General features: G+C 38.3%; 1 protein-coding gene across 1 annotated transcript in view; it reads right to left on the reverse strand.

Annotated features, from left to right (window-relative positions):
• The window catches only part of MTRR (5-methyltetrahydrofolate-homocysteine methyltransferase reductase), a 35,760-nt gene that overhangs the window by 3,624 nt on the left and 9,818 nt on the right, over positions 1 to 22,318 (reverse strand). The window contains exons 7-14 of the mRNA XM_060774063.2: positions 20,527 to 20,680; positions 17,409 to 17,497; positions 15,498 to 15,678; positions 12,887 to 12,929; positions 12,056 to 12,221; positions 9,253 to 9,371; positions 5,899 to 5,991; positions 5,610 to 5,792 (exon numbers count right to left, since the gene is read on the reverse strand). Of these exons, the coding sequence (XP_060630046.2) occupies positions 5,610 to 5,792; positions 5,899 to 5,991; positions 9,253 to 9,371; positions 12,056 to 12,221; positions 12,887 to 12,929; positions 15,498 to 15,678; positions 17,409 to 17,497; positions 20,527 to 20,680 (1,028 nt within the window). The remainder of the gene's footprint in view (positions 1 to 5,609; positions 5,793 to 5,898; positions 5,992 to 9,252; positions 9,372 to 12,055; positions 12,222 to 12,886; positions 12,930 to 15,497; positions 15,679 to 17,408; positions 17,498 to 20,526; positions 20,681 to 22,318) is intronic.

A 22,318-nucleotide genomic window follows, 5' to 3' on the forward strand; every position in this document is an offset into this window, starting at 1 on the left:
GGGGAGGGAGTTCCAAAGCTGAGGGGCCATCACTGAAAAGGCCCTGTCTCTCATCCCTGCCCGTCGCTCCTGTAAAGGAGATAGGACAGAGAGCAGGGCCTCCCCTAAGATCTTAACCTCTGCTATTATTATAGCTGGTTTGATTTCAGCTGTAGTTTCAAATTGTTCAGTCTCTCAAATATGGTTTGTATTCATTGCATATGGGTTACACCTAAGTGTATGTAACATTGATTACAAAAGCTTACCATCAAAATTTCAAAAACTTAACGTAAGGAAGACACTGCTCAGCTCCTTTTCCCTTTTGCAGAGGAACACTCCAGTGAAAACTGTCCACTGGGGGTTTGCAATCAGCAAAATGCTTCTACTTTATTGATTTCTTGCTAAATTAATGCTTTGAAGATCTGATCAGGATTTGACTTCCCCACCAATCGGCTGTCTGCTGAATACCATCACTCTCCGAAATGTTTGAAGTTCACTTGCTCAAACGACTGACAGGTTTTTGCAGACTGTATGTCCCAAAACCTTCAAAACAGATGCCGAAGGAGTTTTGCCCTCTCAGAACAAAAGTGCTGGCTGTGATGTTTCTGACTTTAAGGATCCCAAAGCTAAGCAGGTCTTGATGAGCTTAAAGGTCACGGCTCAATACAAGTGCTGATGATGCCAGTAAAAGGCAGTATGTCTCACAACCTTGGAATTCTACAATCTTTGGACAATTTATTTCTCCGAGGTATACTATTTTGTTTCCAAGGGTTCCTGAGATGGGATTATTTATATTTATTTATACACAGGGAGTAATGCAGCCAAAGTTCAGCACTGAACTCTCACTGAGAGAGAAAAATATATTGGGCAGTCTTAATTCTCAGCACCTGGAGTGAAAGGGCCATAAAAGTAGTAAACTCTAAAACAGAAATGTGCAACTTTTTTTTTAGATTTAAGGGCTGCATCTGGTGTTATTCTGTGGCCAGCAATATGCCTGAATGTGCATAGGCAGACACACAAGCAGACATGCCTCTCTTCTCACTGGCACATGCAATCTTCAACAGTATGCAAAGGGATCTCATAGGAGAGACTCTGCATAGGGGCCGCAGTGGGGCAATGGGTTAAACCCTTGTGCTGCTGAACTGCTAACATGAAGGTTGGCAGTTTGAATTTGTGGGTTGGGGTGAGCTTCCACTGTTACCTCCTGCTAACCTAGCACTTTCAAAACATGCAAATGTGAGTAAATAAATAGATATCGCTTGGTAGGAAAAGGCAGAAAGACGCTCCAAGTAATCTTGCTGGCCACACAACCAGGAGACAACAATGCAGGCTCCTCAGCTTGAAAATAAAGAAGAGCATCTCCCCAGAGCTAGAGATGAGCACCACCAAAGCCAGAAATGAAAGGAGAAGCCTTTGCCTTTGTCTGTGTTGTGTGTCTCATTGTATGTGACTGTAACTAAGGCATTGAATGTTTGCCTTTTTCTGCTTTATATATATTATAATCTGCTCTAAGTCCTTTCGGGGAGAAGAGTGGAATATATATAAAGTGTATTATTATTATTATTATTATTATTATTATTATTATTATTATTATATTCTGGACTAACATGGCATGTCTTGCAATCTTTGGTAGATAGGGATGGACGGACTGAAACCTACCATCAGTACCTTGAGATCGTGACCCACTGAGTGTTCTCTGCTATCTTCCTGCTATTGGTAGCAGTCTTGGCATTTGGTTTTCACCTCCTGTTCCCCAGCAATGCCAATGGTGCTAATGTCAATCCGTGAGCACCATTTTGTCAAAAGTGAAAAAAATGTGAATGGTCATGGACTTGACACCTCTGGTTTAAATAATGTCCACTAAAATAAAAGCAAACCTTGAAAGGCCTAATGGGTGAGGGTTCATCTAGTTGCAGCGGGCCAGGCATCTAGCCAGGGGGGGGGGGGCTTGAGGGACTTCTCAGGGTGGTCCGCGAGAAGGCCTTATTTAAACTATGTTTATTCATATCATGATCTGATCACCATGTTCAATATATCCCATATGCATGGGGGTATTGAGATAATGATACGAAAGGTTTGCTAGGGTAGATTCTCAGCCCCCCCACCCCACCCCGAATCAAAATCCTGGCTACGGGCCTGCAGCGAGCGTTTGCTTTTCAGATCGTACTTCCTACTACTCTATCAAAGAATGTAGGCCCCCACCATGACAGGAAACAGACCAGTGTTCAATACCGCAAAAGGTTATCACCACATGAAACATTAACAAGAACCAAATCGCAATATCTCAAAGGATGAAATAAAAAGATATATTAATAAAAGTCAAAGGATCCCTTAGATTATAAACAAGAGTTGAATTAGAAAAAGAAGGGTTCAAAGTACAGTAGTTTTTATACATGAGGCTAACAGAACATTCCAGAATGGACAGTAAATAAGAAGGAATCCAGTTGGTAGAAACGGATTGGGATAAATTGGAAGGTGATAAGGGACAAGTCTTATTTCCAAAATATATAAAAATTTAATATAGAAAGGACAAAAAATTGAACCAATAAAAGAATATATGGTGACCTTGGCAAAAAAAAAATGTTGGAAGGATATTTGACATTGACCAACGGGAAAGAGCTTGGAAAGACATGGCACGTTTTATGTGTTCTAGCAATCTTAAAGTTGTTTTAAAGTCTACTGTGTCAAGGGCATTTTTAAGATTAATTCAGAGTGGGCTGTGGTTTTTAACTTGGGATATGTTTTATTGATTTTTAATGGGGAATTTTAAACTACTGTTTATATTTAATCCTGTTTTAATATTGGCACATTTGTATATTTTAAATTGTTTGCTAATGCTTTTGTGTTAAGCCACTTTGGGCCTCCTTCAGAAGAGAGAAAGTGGAGTATAAATAATAATAATAATCTCCAAATATACTAGCTAAAATATCTAAAACCAAGAAAGACTTATGCTGGAAATGTGAGAAATATGTTATGGGACTGTAAAAGCATTAAGAATTATTGGAAGACATAATTACTAGTATTATCGAATTAGAATTTACGTCACAGCTGCATCTTTTCAACATAATCAATGCACAAATCAATAAATCTACAAGGAGAATAATTATGTATATAATTACAACAGCAAGGACAGTATTGGCAAAAAAGTGGAAAATATCTGAAGTACCTTCCACCTATGATTGGCAACTGAAATTTAGAGAAGCAATGGAAATGGAGGGAAATTGAATAATGAAGGGGAGCTCTCTAAGCAAGGTGCAGAAAGAGAAAGTAGAGAAATATTTCAAGGAATCTGTAGTCTCTATAAAGAAATATAAGTGTTGGGTATTTAAGTTTCTCTTTTTATCAAATGGAATCCAAGAAGACTTTGGAAGAACCTCTACCAAAATGGTAGTGTCTTTACATTCATAGTTTAATTGGATTATGTTATGTTTGCTTGGTTTGTGTGTGTCTTTTCTTCTTTGTATCTTATGGAGTTTTTTCTTCTTCTATTCTTTCTTTCTGAAAATCAGTAAAAATATTACAAAAGCCAAATTGACCAACCACTATAACACACTGGCTCTTCATGTATATAATTTAGACTCTGGTTGGCTGCTACGAGAAATAGGATAATAAACTAGATCTCTGGCTCTCAACCAGTAATCAATGCAGAACTAATAATTTCATAATATGTAAAAGGGGGAAATCCACCTTTTACCCAAAAGAAAATGTATGTACAGTATGACCCTTGTACCCATAGGGAATATGTTCCAAGACTCTTGGTGGATACCTCAAATTATGATAACAGCAAGCCCTCTATTTTGACTATACTTGGCCACAGAATCACACTACAGGACCTAAAAACACAGACAAACAATTAGATTGTGTGTACGTAAAGCTGCAGATATCATATCTGTAGATAAGGGGCAATACTGATACTATATTTAGTAGGTTCTCAAGATGGAAAAATAGCAGTAGCATTGCTAGCAGTAGCCACAAGCAAACAAGAAACTCACAAGAAATTCTAATTAAACAGTAAAAATGTATATTTTCTTTACTGTTATAACTGTAAAGTGATAGGTCTATGGATGCATTTCACCAAATAGCACATTGAGATAGTTTTAAACAGCCTTCATTGTACCTAGATGACTGTGTCCCACCACCACCGCACTGCTTGGGATACAGTAATCCTGTGGGTTTGCCAACTGTTTCAAACTCCTCTCTCAAAATCAAAATGCTAGTTAATGAACTCTAAGTACAAGCTTTTTGGTAACACAATTATATCCCCCCTTTACAGAAATATCACTCTTTTGCAGATTATAAAAATATTTTTTACACCTTGATTACTGGGCCACAGACCTAGATGATTATCCAATTCCTCTAAACAGACAACCAGTATTCAAATTACATACATGTAAAGACTATGAAGAGCCAGTGTGTTATAGAGGACTATGGCCCTGGACACCAGAGCTGAAACCCCACTTGGCCATGAAACTCACTGCATGACCTTGGGCAAATCACACTCAGTCTCAAAGGAAAGGAAAGACAAACCTCTTCTGAATCAATCTTACCAAAAAAACTCTATCATGGAGTCACCTTAAGGTAAAGGTAAATGTTTTCCCCTGACATTAAGTCCAGTTGTGTCTGACTCTGGGGGTTGGTGCTCATCTCCATTTCTAAGCCAAAGAATCCGTAGACACCTCCAAGATCATGTGGCTGGCATGACTGCATGGAGTGCCGTTACCTTCCTGCCGGAGCGGTACCTATCGATCTATTCACAGTTGCATGTTTTCAAACTGCTAAGTTGGCTGAAGCTGGGGCTGACAGTGGGAGCTCACCCCACTCCCCGGATTTGAACCTGCAACCTTTCAATCAGCAAGTTCAGCAGCTCAGTGGTTTAAACCACTGTGCCACCGGGGGGGGTCACCTTAGAGGTGCCATAAGTCTAAAGTTTTAAAGTGTCATGATGTATTGTTATTGTCGTTATTGCAAGAACTTATTGATTTGCTATGTTTTCTACTGTTGTGTTGTTTTTACTGTATTGTGTTTTGAGGCTTCGGCCTGTGTAAGCCGCATCGAGTCCTCCGGGAGATGCTAGCGGGGTACAAATAAAGTTAATAAATAAATAATAAATAAATAAAACAACTTGAAAGCACAGAACAACAAACAAGAACATCCACAGCAAAAAGGGTTATGCTTGCGCCATTGATGTATTTATGGGAGCACATAATACAAATATCAGCTCCTCTGCTTGCTTTAACTGGAATGCTCTGGCTTTCTATTATTTTGTCCCAACAAACCCAATTCAGAAAACACACCCGTTCCTTGCATGCTGCTTTTCAGTTTGCGAAGAAGTTCTCCAAGCAGCTCTTGTTCTAAGCCTCTTATCTGTCTGTTGACGACTGTAATGAAACTCTGCCCCCAGGAGTCTTCAAGAGAGAAAAAAACCCTCTACTAACCAAAACACCTGGACTTGCTATTAATTTTGGTTTTTTTGTCTTTTGCTGCCAGCTCTTTTCTCCGCCAAGGTTGGAAGCTTGAACATTTGAGTGTCTAAGTCCTAACATAGAACAGTTCACAATTTAACAAGTTCTTGCAAATTCAACTTCTGTTTCCTTTTAAATAATAATAATAAAAAGATCAGTATTACTCACCCACAGACATAAAAATACCCCTTGTCCTGCAGGAGGAGTCTGCTGATCTCACCAGAAAATAGCCGAAGGTTATCTTGAACATATTTAGGAGTGGCAGTTTGTACCATAGCTGGGGTGTCTCTTGAAAAACACACGTTCAGGTGAGTTAACGTGCCATTCTCAACAAAGAGCTTGAGCTCATCTCTGAAAAATAAGGTGAAAGATCACTGCAACCATAAAGATGTTCATCCCCATGTCCAATTGCTGAAGGATAAAGACTAAAAGGGAGTAAAGGGCATAAAAAACTTACTCAAACAAGTAATCTCTGGCTTTGTGGCGACAGCCAAAAAATAACCACGTCTCTCCAAAAATCCAATCTTTGTGATTTTCTCTGAGCATTTGTCTAAAGATAAAAGTATTATTATTATTATTATTATTATTATTATTATTATACTATTTACATTCTGCACTTAAACAAATGATCACCCAACACACCCAAGTTTCACTTGCTGACGAGTTATCCTGATTAGAATTTATTAATCAGATATTATGGGGTTTTTAAAATCTAGTTCTGTCAGATGTTGGACTGGCAAAGAAAAGCCTACACTTCTAGCCTATCCATCTTATAATATACAGCCATTTAAAATCACTAACTTTGTTTTAAATGTCATAAGCAACTAACCAGAAATTCACTTATTCTGATGACTTAGTTCTACGCCAAGACTATGTAAACTGAAGGAACAGATTTAATATATCGATTTTGCATGTTGGACAAGACCCTTAAAGTGGGGTTTAATATTCCAGCCAAAAAATTCACTGTAAAGATGATGAGAGATTAGCAATCCAAAATGTTTACAACTATTCACATGACATATAATAGGCTGCACCTTCATTAGAATTGATGAGAAAGTCAAATGTACAGAAACATAAATATTTATTATTATTTATTCATTTACTGTATTTACACGCTGTCTTTCTCACCCCCAAGGAGACTCAGAGCGGCCTTACAATAGTCAACAATTTGATGGCACATAAAACAAACATATAATAAAATAAACATATACATTAAAACATAAAATTAAAACGCATATAAACGTTAAAACAAATTATTAAAAGCCACATAATCCGAAATCATAGTCAAGGAGCCATTCCAATCACAACTGCACATATTCCATTTTCATTTACTGCACTGCATTACTGTCTAAAGGCTAGATCCCACAGCCATGTTTTTAATTTCTGAAGGCCAGGGGGGAAGGAGTTGATCTGATTTCGCTGGGGAGGGAGTGCCATAGCCGAGGGGCCACCACTGAGAAGGCCATCTCTCGTTCATACCAACCACACCTGCAAAGATGGGACTGGGAGTTAAGATCCCCAGAAGATCTTAACTCCCGAGATGGTTCATAGAGGGAGATATGTTGGGACAGATAAGCTGGGCCAGAACCATTTAGGGTTTTGTAGGCTAAAGCCAGCGCCTACATACATACAGATGGTAGTGCAAAGGTTTCTGGCTCGGAGGGATCCCACTGTCAAAGAATGGTCTCCATGGCATCTTCTATAGAAATTATAAAGCCCGCATATACTGTGCTATGAAGCAGAAGAATTGGATCAGTTTTGCTGTTGGTGGGTTCAGATGAAACTGGCACACTCATATCATGTGGCAGTTCACTACAATACTTCAACATAAATTACTGATGTCCATGTTTCAGTATCTTGAGGAACTTTAAAAACTCAGCCCATCTCTATATCAAGCTGGAACCTGAGTTCTCCCATTCTTATCAGTTATACCTCATGGATCAAACCAAAGAAATACAAATGTTGAAGGGTTTTAACTGACAAAAGGAGTGAAATCCTTCTTGTCTGCCTTTTCGTTACAGCCAAGTAAAAACCTGGTTCGTGCATACAGTGTTTCTTTATATTAACACATATCCTACTTCTACTGCTTGATATTCATTCAGCACCAACTCTGGTTTCACCGTGGCATTAATAACTCTCCACTGTTCCCTGTTTTAACTACATCAAAGTTTTAGTCAATTTCAATTTATGACTGCTACAAACTGTTTTTCACTAAAATGTATAAGGCACTGCAATAATATGGAATAAATTAGTCACAGCAGCTTGTTAAACATTACAAGTTCCCATTATTAGCGGTAATGATAGCAAATCTGTTTCCCTTCCATTTTCAAAAGCTGCAACTGGCTGTCCCAATTAATGCTTTCCCAAGAATTTATTATCCTGTTTAAAAAAGAAATCATTTGGCATTGCAACAATTCAATTTCATGCTCCACATACAGATACTTCTCTAGATTCTTCCCCTTATTACTCTTCTCTAAATTACAAACCAAGGCGCCAGGCCGATCCTTTAAACTCATGCTACGTCAAGTATGAGCTGGGAACATCAAACTGCAAGGAGACAAAGAGCCGAACTTAAGAGTGCTTTGGGCATACATAGATCAACTCTGAAAGCAATGATCTTCAGGCATGTTTAAGAGGGTCTTTAAAAAAAATCTCACAATCTACCTAAATCTACAGGAAAAGTGTATGGCATATGGACAAATCTTCATCACCATTATCTTTCAATTCATTTCCAGACCAAACTTTTGGTACCTATAATGGTTCTTCAGACCTCAAGACCACAATATCTGAAGGAATACTGTTTTCAATACATTCCTACCCAAGTCCAGAAAAGACAATCAAAGACCTACTCCAAGGGCCTTCAAGAAACTGTGGCCCCTGTAGTAACTGAGTACCCTCCCAGAAAGGTCTGGCACATACCGTATATATAGTACTTGAAGATAAGTCGAGTCTTTCAGCCCTTTTGGGGGGCTGAAAAAGCCTACCTATGATGGGGTCAAGCCAGGCAGCGGAGCCTGGAGGCCATTGCTTGCAATATATGATAGATTTCTCTTCCTCCCTTAACAGTGTGTTTTCTTTTCCAAATTTTCCCTTGCTCAAGAGAGAGAGAAGCCCTTGAAAATCAGAAATATCCATTAATCTTATAAAAGCATTTCCCCTGAAATATTTGTTAATCTCTCCTACAGATATATAAGACTTTAATCAAGTCCTATACAATAAAACTTTTTAATTTGAAGCCATCCTATGTTGATGTAGCACATGACAAGGAATGAATGACATTCTATCAAAAATATTAATAGAAATGGGTAGTGGAGGGGGAAGAGGAAGAAGACAATGATAACATCAAAAGGGAGCTGCAAGTCCACATAGGGTACAAAGTCTCATGTTCTAATGGCTGCACACATGCACACACACGGACACACAACTGGTGCGAAGTATTTTTCCAACCATTTATAGATTCACATAAATCTATATAAATAAAAATGTAATGTTCGTTTGTGGGATTAACGTAACTCAAAAACCACGGGATGAATTGATACAAAATTTGGCCAACGAGTGACCATCACTCATAAAAACACGAAAAACACAACAGAAGAGACTTAAAAAGCCAAAAAACAAAAATTACATTACAACACATGCGCAAACCCATATATATATATATATATATATATATATATATATACACACATGCAACCACACAAATACACAAATATATACACACACATATACACACACAAAATACATATACACAGACTGGGCCATAGTAATGTGTGGCAGGGTACGGCTAGTAATTCATATAAATAAAACTTGCCTGTGTTGCAGGAAGCCAATAAATGGTGCAATTCCCGTTCCTGGGCCAACCATGATAAAAGGAATTGATGGATTGTCTGGTAAGTGAAAATTGTTGGTTGGGCGAGACGATATGGAGATCTAAAATGCAATTAGATATCATGAATGTACTTCAGGAAAACAGAAGGTCGTCTACAAGCGACACCCTCCATCCCAAAACTCTATGCAGCTGCCAAATTAGTCAATTTTTAAAAAAAATTCCAGAAGAGTAATAAGAGCTGGACAAAATAGGAAAATGTTAAAATCTGAAGAAAAGAGGAAATGGAAGCAGCAGGACACTACATTAGTACAAACCAGATTTCAGACCACCCCCTTCTTCAATGAATGAACACAGGTCTTTCAAATCCACTGCTATTGCATGCTGTGATAATCATCAGAATAAATGGTTTATTATTTTTGAAAAGGAACCTATGTTTCAGCTTATCATGAAGGTTATGAAGGCTGCATTAACATAGATGGTTTGCATTTTGATTTCAATATAAACATAGCTAGTTCAATTGATTAAATTACATATTGTGTCATCAACTGTATTTTTCACTCTTGCTGGCAACATAGGATAGATGGCATGATAGAATCACTCCTATATGGATATATTTATGTTCGTTTAGACATATGATAACAATATAGCTCATAACTAGGAAAGGTTTGTAATGCTGGCTGCTGAAAATTTATGCACTAGACTAGGCGCTACAGACCATAAGCAAACAAAACGTATATAGTTTTGGCTAGACATCCGTACAAGTGACCAAAATGCAAGAGAGTGAGTCTCCCCAACTTGAATGACTTAGCAGCATGTATCACACCATCAAGTTCTAAAGGGAATTTTGATCACAGCTAAGAAAATTTACTTTTTGGATTACAACTCCCAGGACCTCCCAGAATTATTCCAAAAATAACTTTCTGAAGCACTGAAATTTTGACCATGCATGTAAATCCAACTTGAGTAACTCAAATCCATCTCAGTAAGAAAAAAGGTCTAATGATCCTTGTCTGAATCACTTAGTATAGCACATGCATTAAGTTAATGGCACTCAATTCTTCAGATCCCCACTGAACACCAACTTTCAAAATGGGACATTATTTCAATTCTTTGTTCATTCATCCTTCCTCTTTCCTCATCTGGTTATTTCTTCTGTTCTCCTTTTAATAAAAACTCCTCAACTATCAACGGATAATTTAAAAATGAAAAATGAAGTGGCTGTGATCCTACTGCAACCCATCTTTGGTAACTGTGATTCTTATGCAACTGCAAGTGGAATCATAGAATCTTAGAGCTGGAATAGACCTCGTGGGCCATCCAGTCCAACCCCCCGCCAAGAAGCAGGAAAATCACATTCAAAGCACCTCTACAGATGACCACCCAGCCTCTGCTTAAAAGCCTCCAAAGAAGGAGCCGCCACAACACTCTGGGGCAGAGAGTTCCACTGCTGAAGAGCTCTCCCAGTCAAAAAGTTCTTCCTAATGTTCAAGTGGAATCTCCTTTCCTGTAGTTTGAAGCCATTGTTCCACGTCTTAGTCTCCAAGGCAGAAGAAAACAAGCCTGCTCCCTCCTCCCTATGACTTCCCCTCACATGTTTATACATGACCCTCATCATGTCTCCTCTCAACCTTCTCTTCTACAGGCTAAACATGCCCAGATCTTTAAGCTGCTCCTCATAGAGCTTGTTCTCCAGACCCTTGATCATTTTAGTCGCCCTCCTCAGGACACATTCCAGCTTGTCAACATCTCCCTTCAATTGTGGTGCCCAGAACTGGACACAGTATTCCAGGTGTGGTCTGACCAAAGCAGAATAGAGAGATAGCATGACTTCCTTGGATCTAAGCACTATACTCCTATTTATGCAGGCCGAATCCCATTGGCTTTTTAAGCTGTCGCATCACATGTTTAACTTCTCAGTAAGAGTCCATGGTGCTGGATAAACCTATCGCCTGGGTTAATCTGGACAAAAAAAAATCACCTTGTTTACTAAACCAGATCTCTTTGACCGATGTTACAACGGAAAATAGATGTCACTATCAAATATCTAATTTTTGGTAGAAAAAAAGGCATCAACACTTGTGCAAAACGAATTGTGAGAGCCTGAGGGAACTCTAGATAGCATACCTGCCTTTTGTTTCACCTCTCTGTTCCTTTTACTTATGCACTCAAATCTTTTTGCTTTCTTCCTTCTTCCAAAAGTTTGGGAAGAGGCTGTCCATGAAACCCACACTTCAGGATGGAAACTAGCCAAACACCGGAGCCAGCTTTAGGAACTTTTCTTCTGAAATTTAGGCAATCTTATTTGTCTGTCTCTTTTCCTATCCCAAGATGAATTTCCTGAAATAACATTGTCCAACACACATTTTGGTACCTCAAATGTTATCCCTGTTTCTGGGTATATTTGACCTGCTGATTCCAAAAATGTCACCAGTTTCCCTCTCTCAGCTCTAGTTTTTGTGCTATTTACTAGCTGCCATTTGCTCACTCACAGGAAACCATGGTAACCATATCTAAAAAACTAGAGTTGATGTGGTCAATCCAATGCAATTTTCTGAACCAGTACCCCAAATAACCCAGTAACAAGTCTACAAACCAATATCAGTTCTTGTTTTATTTACAAGAGCACGTATTTTCTTCTGTTTTCCATCACAGTCCCACATTGCTTTAACTATGCTGCATTCTGCTTGAAAGCGATACCAAATATTCCTACACTAGCAACAACAGAAGAAGAAATCCAAACCAAAAAAGCAAAAGGGATATCCGGCATCAGAAATATGGTTGATACCTCTGGAATGAAGGATCCATCATACTTCGTACTTGATTGAAGGATTGGGGCAACCAAGTCAGCCAACCAGCCAGTACAAACTCCTCTTCGCAGTTGACCTACATGGGATGCGAACTCCACAATATTAAAGAGGAAAGTAATCTTTCCAGGCTGGAATAAATTTGAGCTGCAATGAAAGAGTTGAGAATTAAAGTTAACAAAAGAATTAAGGCTAAAGACCTTAGAAAACTACAGTTGCCATGAATTCATTGAATTGAGCCAAGGCAGTTAATGTGCTATCAGACTGCACCAATTGTACAATGTAGATGCTCCCCTGGTTGCCACATCTAATAGTGACTTGCATACAGTAAGCAAATGTTATCCACTGGGGTTTATTTCTAGAACTTCCCTCACAAAATCCCTTAGTGCTCAAGTTTCATTAAGTGCAATGGCACAGCAAAATTGTGCCCCTTATCAAGGTTTGCTTTGGGGATTGTCTGGAAAATATTTCGTTAAATTGGTCTGGTTGAATCCCTTCTGTTGAAATGGAAGGGAGACTATATACAAATCTGTGTCATAGACAACACCATGCAGAGAACATATCCACCAGACATTATACTTTCAAAAGGTATTTATCTACACATTATGCTGTGAGTCATTACCTCCTGACCAATAATGCCATGAGAAATGAAGCAAATAGAAATGTAAACTTGATTTCAGTCTCCAAATGCCAAGGCTACAGCACACTTCAAAGCCTTCACTGTCCATAAGATGAGATGCAATGTTTAAAAATAACAAATGCCACACACTATTAACGTTTTTCTTTTTTTCAAACAATAGATATTACATTACCTTGCTACTGAGTAGGGTCTGGCTTGTAGTTTTGGAAGATGCTCTGTGAAAACCAAGAAGTAAGAAAGTATAAGATTGTATGTGTCATTCCACTTGCTTACAGTATCTTTGGTGCCTTCCAATAATAAATAACAGGCAGTTGTGTAATATCTTAAAGCGGACTTCCAAAACCCAGTCCTTTTATCTCTATGTTAATTGTGGAAACTAAGAGATTGTGGTCTGCCTAAGGCAAATTTAAGAGGGGTCACATTGTACCCTGAAACCAGCAGAGAGTATATGCCTCCACTGTTGCCAGATTTCCTGCTTGGTCTGATGAACGTAGGCTTGATGGCCATCTGTTGGGGATGCTTTGATTGTATGCTCCTGAAAGGCAGAAGGTTGAGCTGGGTGACACTTGTGGTCTCTTCCAATTCTATGATTCTATGTGCCCCTTAAAGCAGAATGACACTTTTGGGAAACTTTCAGGACACACTATTTTGTCTTATTCTTAAAGGACCCGCCACTTCTGTCTCCTTGGCAAGTTCAGAAGAGGAAGACAGAATTGGATTGAGGTTTGTAGTCTCCATCCTGCCCACTGCTGGTCTAAACTCTCCTGCTTCATTTAGGACAGAGCAAGACCTGAACTTTAGCTGTCTTTTCTGAAATGCCACAATGACTCACTGCACTTGATATGTAACACTTTCACATAAAATGAGTAAAGCAGGTGAGTTCCTTGGATGTATTTGGGAGAAAAATTGACCACCATTATAAATTGGACATCTGCTATTCTTAAAAATAACTTTAACAAGACATTTCTTCTGTTGACAGAGAGAAGTATAAACATATTATTATTGTTATTATTATTATCATTATCAGATACACAACAAGATTGGTACACAGCAAACAAGATAACTATGCTGGCTTTTATATTTGATCACGTTAGACACTTCCCAAGTATCTAGGACTGTGTGATGTATTGGCGAATAATGTGTGCAAGCAGGGTGGCCTTTTGCAGCTGACAGATAGTAATTTTGTCAGCGTTGATTGTTTTTAAGTGCAGGCCAAGGTCTTTAGGCACTGCACCCAGTGTGACCACCTTTACTGATTTGTACCAATATTATTATTATCATTTGTACCAGTATTATCATTGGTACAAATGATAATTTATATCATGTTCATTTATATCATTTATATCTGGCTTTTTCTCTCCACAAAGGAGACTCAAAGCAGCTTGCATTAAAAGTACTTCATTACAATTTTACAATATACAAATATTAAAGTAGAATTAAATATCATTAATATTTTAAAAATTCATTTAAAGGGAGAAGACACAATATAAGGCAAAATGAGCTCACTCTCCTTGTACTTATATTAAGAAATAAAGACTTAATGTATTCACATATCAGGTTTAGTTGGCTTTGGTTTATAATAAACACAAGGCTATGCTAAGCTATGGCATTTTGAGGTAGACACAGCAAGGTAAATGGTTCAGGGAAAAACTCCTCTAAAATGTTGCACTGCGAGTTTACTTATGAGTAAGCACATAAAGCAACTTTTCAGTTGAAACAGTTAACTAATAGGTGGGCATGAGACACACAGAGAGAATCGGTGAGTTGCATCCAATGTTAGTGTAGCAGAAAAAGTATAGATGTAATCACATCTCGCAATGGTAAGCATTAATAAAACACTAGCACAGTTAGTGTAAGCACCAAAAGCTGGATGAAATCCTCACGGTGTCAACATATTGAGCAATGAGAGAGCCTAAGAATCACAATAATATATTTCATCCTTGTTGGAAAGAGGCAAACACTTTTCCTTAGTAGCAATGGTTGAGAAAAGGATTTATTCTTCCTTTTCAGAATCTATCTTTTATTACTAGAATTTTAGTGTTAGTCAATGGAATTGAACAGTAATAAGTAAAGCACTGCCAGGTGTATGCTCAGCATATGGATTTTGTTGCAAAAAGGTGGTTATGGTCAGTAGCTCAGATAGTATTAAAAACAATATAATAAATTCACAGTGGATAGTTTCTTATATGGCTATAAACCACAGTAAAAACTGAATCTGAGAGGCAGCACACCACGTTACCAGATGTCTGAGGGAAGCCCAGAGAAGACAGTTTACTCCTGTGAAAAACTGGCTGGACGTTGCTCAAAGAATTGAGTGCTAGGAGAATATTTGGTCTGATCAACATGACTTCTAATTATTTGAGAACATGCCAAGTATACGTGTAGGCTTATATGTAAGTTTCTATAGCATTATGAGGTGTCTTTTTTTTGGTCTCTATTAATTGATCTTATGTTTAGTGCATTGATGGGCTTCTACAATCTCAGCATACTCATTTTGTAGCAGTAAATAATAATAATAATAATAATAATAATGATAATAATAATAATAATAATAATAATCGTCATAATCACCACCACCACCACCTTTATTTATACCCCGCCGCCATATTCCCAAAGGGGACTCGGGGCAGCTAATATGAGGCCAAGCCCAAAAATAATACAGCAAAGTTAGACACAAAACAACAGAAAAATTACATTACAACAAAATACATAAAGTAACAAAATAAAATAAAATAAACAGTGCAAAATAACATAATAAAAATCAAACACAACAGTATACTCACCAATCAAAAGACTAAGTGGAGGCTGGCAAGATGGGAACGCATGCAGTAAATCCAACAAGCAGATACCAGCATCCCTTATGAAACTATTATAATCAGAGGATCCTTGCTTACTACACAGCTCTTGAAGTCTCCTTTTTTCTCCAACATCAATAGTATATTCTACCAGAGATCGCAAAAATGCCTAGCAGAAGAGAAGAGGTTGCATTTAATTCAGTTTGAGTCATAGTATGAGCCCAGTAGCATAAATACAACTCTCTTCAATATATTTTTCAGAATGCCTTTAATCCAAGGAACTCGGGGCTGCCGAGATGGAATTATTCCATTTCACCCTTGCAACAACCATATTAAAGGCTCTTTCCTTGTTGTTTTTGTTACTACACTTGTTGCAGAGTCAGGAGTGCGAGTAGGAAAAACCATTTTGTAAAGCTTGTGTTACTGGTCACATTGACTACAACCAACCAGATGAGCAACTATTTACATACCCATTTAGGCACGCAAATATTTCTTGTCCTAGCATTTGCACACTGAACTATTAGTAAATTACTTGACAGATAAAGTTACAATAAATAGCCAGGACATCAAATAAATACTGCAACTGCTTTGAGTTAGTCCTTTGGCCAATACTCTGTTTTAAAAGGATATCAAATATAAATTTAGCGGGATATAAAATATAATATTACTTGATACTTTCACAGGGCTGTTTACTGCTGCCATCTAGAGGTCTACATTGAAAAGAACACTTAATAACTGTGAGCACATCTAATTAAACACTGTGTCCCAATAGTTAGCTGAAGGTGGTAAGAATTCTATGAATCTTAGGGGAAAAAAGGCATAGAAAGGGTATATGAAAGGTTGTCCTTTTTAAAGTACCTGATTCTTCATAGCAAGAAACCTATAGATTGAAATAAATAATAGCTTCAATGGCTGTTACAGTCACCTGCAGGAAATCTCCTTCTAGGCCCCTCTGAGGGCCCTTCCACACAGTCATATAACCCAGAATATCAAGGCAGAAATTCCCACAATATCTGCATTGAACTGGGTTATCTGAGTCCACACTGCCATATATTCCAGTTCAAAGCAGAAAATGTGGAAGTGGCCTAGGTCTACTGTTTCCTCGCATGTTTAAAAACATTGTATGAGATATACAATATAGTACAAAAAAAGGAAAAAGTAAGACAGAGCGCAAACAGCAAGGAAACAACAAAAAAGGAATTTACATTTGACATCCAACTTTCCTAAAAATGGTTTTAGTCTCACGATATACAACATCTTCTCCAACATTACTACAACTCATGAACTTCTTCAGCTCAACCAAACCTATGAATGATCAAAACATATGCTACTATTCTCTTTTTACAACAAAAAGACAACCAAGAGTTCCTTATCTAACAAAAAAGACAAAAGAAAAATAATACATTTTTTATTTTTTTATGACAAACTCAATACCTTTTCGCCAATGTATCATTTTACCATCTGTTGTGTACATAATGCTTCTCTAACCAAAATAATAATTAAACACTAAGAAACCTTGAGATTTTTTGCAGTTCACCTTGGTTAAGTGGCTTGCAGTAAGACAGCAGCTTCTTTTTAAAAGTTTTTTGTTTGATTCTGCTCTGTTCAGCGCAAACAAGATGGCAAATATTGATGAAAATGTATCCCTCTCAACAACAGTCAAATATATATGCGGACAGGAAGTACAGGCAACATTGGGACCAGCAAGGTGTTGGTAAACACACTGTCAACACATAGTTACTGGTTCCAGCCCTTACTATCGTAAAGATAGACTTGAACCACACAAAGGCAGCTACTATGCTGCAGAGCTGTACAGAAATAAGCTCTCACAATCTACCAAAAATGGTAACTAGTCAATGTTACATGAAAAATGTCATTATTTGAAAAGAGAAAAGAAACCTTTTTGACAACTGCTCTTATTTCTAGACACCACGTCAGGATGAATTTCACAGTGCTCTTTTCAGGTACATGCTGTGGCAAAGCTGCTCCTGTTTAAAAGAAAAAGAAATGCATTAGAAGTGAGAACAGAAGGAGAAATAGATCTGCTCCTCTATGTAATTACTCAGAATTTAATTGTAATGCTAGATCCTAGAAGACTCAAGCATGCTGTAGAGCTGGAGATTTCAATGTGGAAAACCACAGGATTTCTCATTATAAAATCTGTTATTCAAAGCAACTCTAAGCAAACTCTCTTGAAAGGCAGCTTTCTCACTACAACCCAAGAACTGAGTGTCTTTTAAAGCAGGTTACTCAAAATGGTGCTCATGAATTGGTGCTAGTCCCCAACCCACCAACTGGTGATTACTGGTGAGTTTCCAGGAACAATACAGAGGAAGCTAATGTGCACCATTAAAGGCTGAGTTGACCAGCTCCTGGGATGAAGGCCAGCTTTCTCTCATTGAATTTGCATCTTACAACTTTGTCACATGGCCACCGGAGGGGCTCTGCTTTGAGGGGCCTGGGGGGGGGGGGGCTGGATAACCTGGTGGCCCACACTCCAGTTGAGGGTGATAAGATGGGGGAAGCATGGAGCACATGTGGAGTGTGCGGCTTTCCCTCATGGATTCCAATAGCAACATGGGAACTTCACCCTCCTTCACGCACAGAGTCGCCCTGGCATTGTCTGATGGGAGCTGGCGGGCTCAGTGGGTGACCTGGGCTGGACATTTTAACTAGGAGACACAAATGATTTATGCTTTATTGATCTTGTTATGGTTTTATATTATATGTTAATGTTTTTAAATGTTTAAAATGGTTTTTTTTGTTGGGCATTAAATTGTTGCCTCTGTAAACCACCTTGAGTTACCTGTGGGCTATTTATTTGTCGTGTCAGGGCAACCAGTCAATTGGGCTGAGAAGGGTGGTATACAAATAATAATAATAATAATAATAATAATAATAATAGTCTGGCACATGCTGCTGATTTTAGCACATGTGAAGAGGTTCATAGAATAGTGTTCTACCTTTAAGAGCACAGTTTGTTTCTTTTCACAAAAGTGCATGTTCTCAATTTACCATGTTTGCAAATAGATCATCCAGACTGTTACAGAGATACTTACAGGAACACCTCAGCCAGTGAGAGTCCAAAAGTGGGAGGCTAAAACCTGGAACCTCAGTCAGTGGGTGATATCAGATGAGAAACTCCCTACTGGGCACACAGAAAACTGGGCAACTTGGAAGGTGCTGAACAGACTACACTTTGGCACCACGAGATGCAGAACTAATCTTAAGAAATGGGGCTACAAAATGGAGTCTATGACATGTGAGTGCAGAGAAGAGCAAACCACAGATCATTTACTACAATGCAGTCTGAGCCCTGCTACGTACACAATGGAGGGACCTTCTTACAGAGACACCAGAAGCACTTGAAGTGGCCAGCTTCTGGTCAAAGGACATTTTGTATAATGCCAAGTTTGTTTGTGGTTTTTCTATACATTATAACTGTATTCCCAATTTGCTTCTGACACGATAAATAAATATCCAGACAGTATCTCAAGGAAGCAATTCTGCTTATAAAGACATTGCTTGATTTCTACCATTTCTACAGCTTTTATCTCCAGCTATAGTGATGACTGAGGAGCGGGGAGAGAGCAAAAATAGATGACGGCCACCAACGAAAATGCACCCTGAAATTCTTCCTTCAAATCATTTATATTAAATAAATCTTGTAGTTAGCACATTAATACCAATATAAAATATGATATTAAATCTATTTATAAAAATATACACTTTCTGATAAATTCTGACAACTTATAAGGCTGAAAAAGAACGGATCGAGCACCCAGATGTCAGTTTCCTTGTTACTGAGCAATATGGCATACCAACATGTTTAGTGTTACAATTTACGATGAACTCCAGGAGAGACCTTATAATTAGGGAGAAAGCAGCTGTTCGTTAGTAATCATAGGGGAAAGGGGCAGGTGCCCTTACAAATTAGAAACTGGTTAAAAAAAATAAAAGCAGAAGTAACCTATACGATGTTATAGGAGAGAAAAATAAAACTGACTCCTCTCGCCAAAATTAGTACCAGATCAGAGCTACTTATATAAATTGGTCTGAATTCAGGGGTGGAGAGCTTTGTATCCAAAATCTGCAGACAAACTCCACATTAATGAAGACAGGAAAATTCCAATGAGACCAAGAAGGAATTGAAAAGGAATTCCTTTCAAGAAACTGAGCAATTAGGCAAATCCAAGCACATAAAAATAAGATTAAGGGTCCTTCCAGACGGGCCCTATATCCCAAGATCTGATCCCAGGTTTTCTGCTTATCCCAGTTTATCTGACAGTGCAGACCCATATCTACCACTTTAAATTAGAAAACCTGGGATCGGATCATGGGATATAGGGTCTATATGGAAGAGCTCTCATGCTACAATTATTAGCATTGTGCTCAACTTGCACAAACATAGTTTCCTTTTGAGTAAATATGTACAGTGCTGTAAATAAGGACAATAATAAGATAAAATATTTACTGAAAAATCCCCAAACTTTGTACTCACGGTGGCCATATCTGAACTATTCATATGCATTCGCTTTTAAATGAATAACCCCCATCCCCATGAAAACCAGTCACATCAGTAACAAAACCCAACAAGAATGGAAATGAATCAAAGTCCATTATTATTGTTGGTTTTCCTTTTTACTGACGAACAAAAGATCCATATAATCCACTGCTCGTAAATTTGAGATTTGCCTATCCTCAACAGGACTGCATTTATCAGGAATCCTATTGCCCTCAATGCATCAAACATCCCAAATTTTCTGAGTAATTTCTATTTATCAGCAATATTAAGCTATTGCCGACTTGTGAAGACCATGTTTACGTTTGCGTCTGAGCACAGAAACACACCAGACTTTCTTGCAAATATCAAAGGAGCTAAAATATATGGCATTTGTACAGAACTCCTGAGTGTCTGTGAAGTGGCATCTGTGGCCTTAAAACAAAAGGCAAATATGAATTCTGAAAGGTCGGTTATCACATACAATCAAATCCTTGGTACATATACAAGACTTACCTCTCTTTTTGGTGCCTGCTTTAACCTTCAAGCACACAAAGAAATCTTTCTTCTCAAGGAGACCCAAGATATTGAGAAGTTCATCAACCTCATTGGCGTAGTTGGGGCAAATTACATTAAAGGCATCTCCAGGTTGATAGCTAAATGTTGTTTTCTATTTAAAAGCACAAATAAAACACAGAAGTTTAAAAAGTATTTCAAATTCATGTGTATTTCTCCCTCATCTGCTCAAGTATAACTCTCATCTATCATAGTGATTAGCAACAGCAACAACAATTCTTTATTGATTAGTCAATTTTGACCATATCAAAACATGCAAAACATACAAAACATACACACTTACCCATACATACAGTAAAACCCTATATAAATACAAGGCATCCCGGCCTACTGGCCTGTCTCATAGTGATTAATATTAACCAAAGTGGCTACTTCACAGAGTAATCAATGGGTGTTCCCCCCTTACGATCATATAGTTCCACAGCTTACTGGCAAAAACAAGTTTCAATGAATGAACTAAATAACTTGACCATCCACAACAGCATGTAGAATTGTTTTTTCAACCATCATTTTCTTTTTCAAATTCAAGATGAGTGTGCTAATGCTTATGTAGACAAAACAATATTGTCCATAGTGATTAATAATAATAATAATAATAATAATAATAATAACTTTATTTTTATACCCCGCCTCCTCGAAGGGACTCGAGGTGGCTTACATGGGGCCAAGCCCAGTCACACAGAGTTAAAAACATAGCATATAAAATATAACAATATTGTAAAACAGTATAAAACAACATGACAATAATAAAACAAACATAAGTGACAACCAAGGACATACTTCAAGTCTCGTTGTGGGAGGCGGGCTGGTGTGCAAACAGGTTAGAAAATATCCTAATCAGTAAGGTGCATAGATCATGTAGCAGCATAAGGATAAGAGTAGTTATAACACTTTAAAAACGCAGTAGCAAAGTGCAGGGACATAGTATTTTTAGGCCATGGATTAGAGCCAACATTCAAGGAAATTGTTTAATCAAATGTACAACGGAATATCCACATCTTTAGTTCCTTACGAAACGTGGATAGGGAGGGTGCTAGCCTGATCTCCCTGGGGAGGGAGTCCCAGAGCTAAGGGGCCACCACAGAGAAGGCTCTCTCTCATCCCCACCAACCGCGCCTGAGTTGGGGGTTGGAGCAAGAGAAGAGCCTCCCCAGAAGATCTTAGGGATCACATGGGTTAGTAGGGGAAGATGCAGTCACGCAGATAGGCAGGTCGCAAACCGTTTAGGGCTTTATAGGTGATAACTTGCACCTTGAATTGGAACCGGAAACTTATCAGCAGCCAGTGGAGCTGTTTAAACAGGTGGGGTTGACTGCTCCGTGTAACTTGCTCAAGTTAGTAACCTGGCTGCAGATTTTTGCACCAACTGCAGTTTCCAGGCCATCTTCAAGGACAGCCCCACATAGAGGGGTGGCACGTCTTCAAGGGCAGCCCTACATAATAGGTATGCCATGTTAAGGTTTGCAGCAATAGATAACCCAGCTCTTAACAAAAAACAAACAAAACAACCCTTCTGAGGATGGGACCAGTCCAATAAGGACTTGGCATGTTTACTGGGCGCAGAATGCTTTCTTACAAAGAAGATAACAGATTGGAGCACTGAATGAAAAAACGCTCTTATCTGGAACCTTGAACAAGAGCACTCCATATTGCAAAACTGCAGTGTCTCCATATGTTGCTGTAGAATTAGATTACCTTCATAGTGCTTCATTCATTGAAGAGTATAGTTAGC

The sequence above is a fragment of the Anolis sagrei genome, chromosome 4 (assembly GCF_037176765.1).
Source record: "Anolis sagrei isolate rAnoSag1 chromosome 4, rAnoSag1.mat, whole genome shotgun sequence".
NCBI classification, from domain to species: Eukaryota; Metazoa; Chordata; class Lepidosauria; order Squamata; family Dactyloidae; genus Anolis; species Anolis sagrei.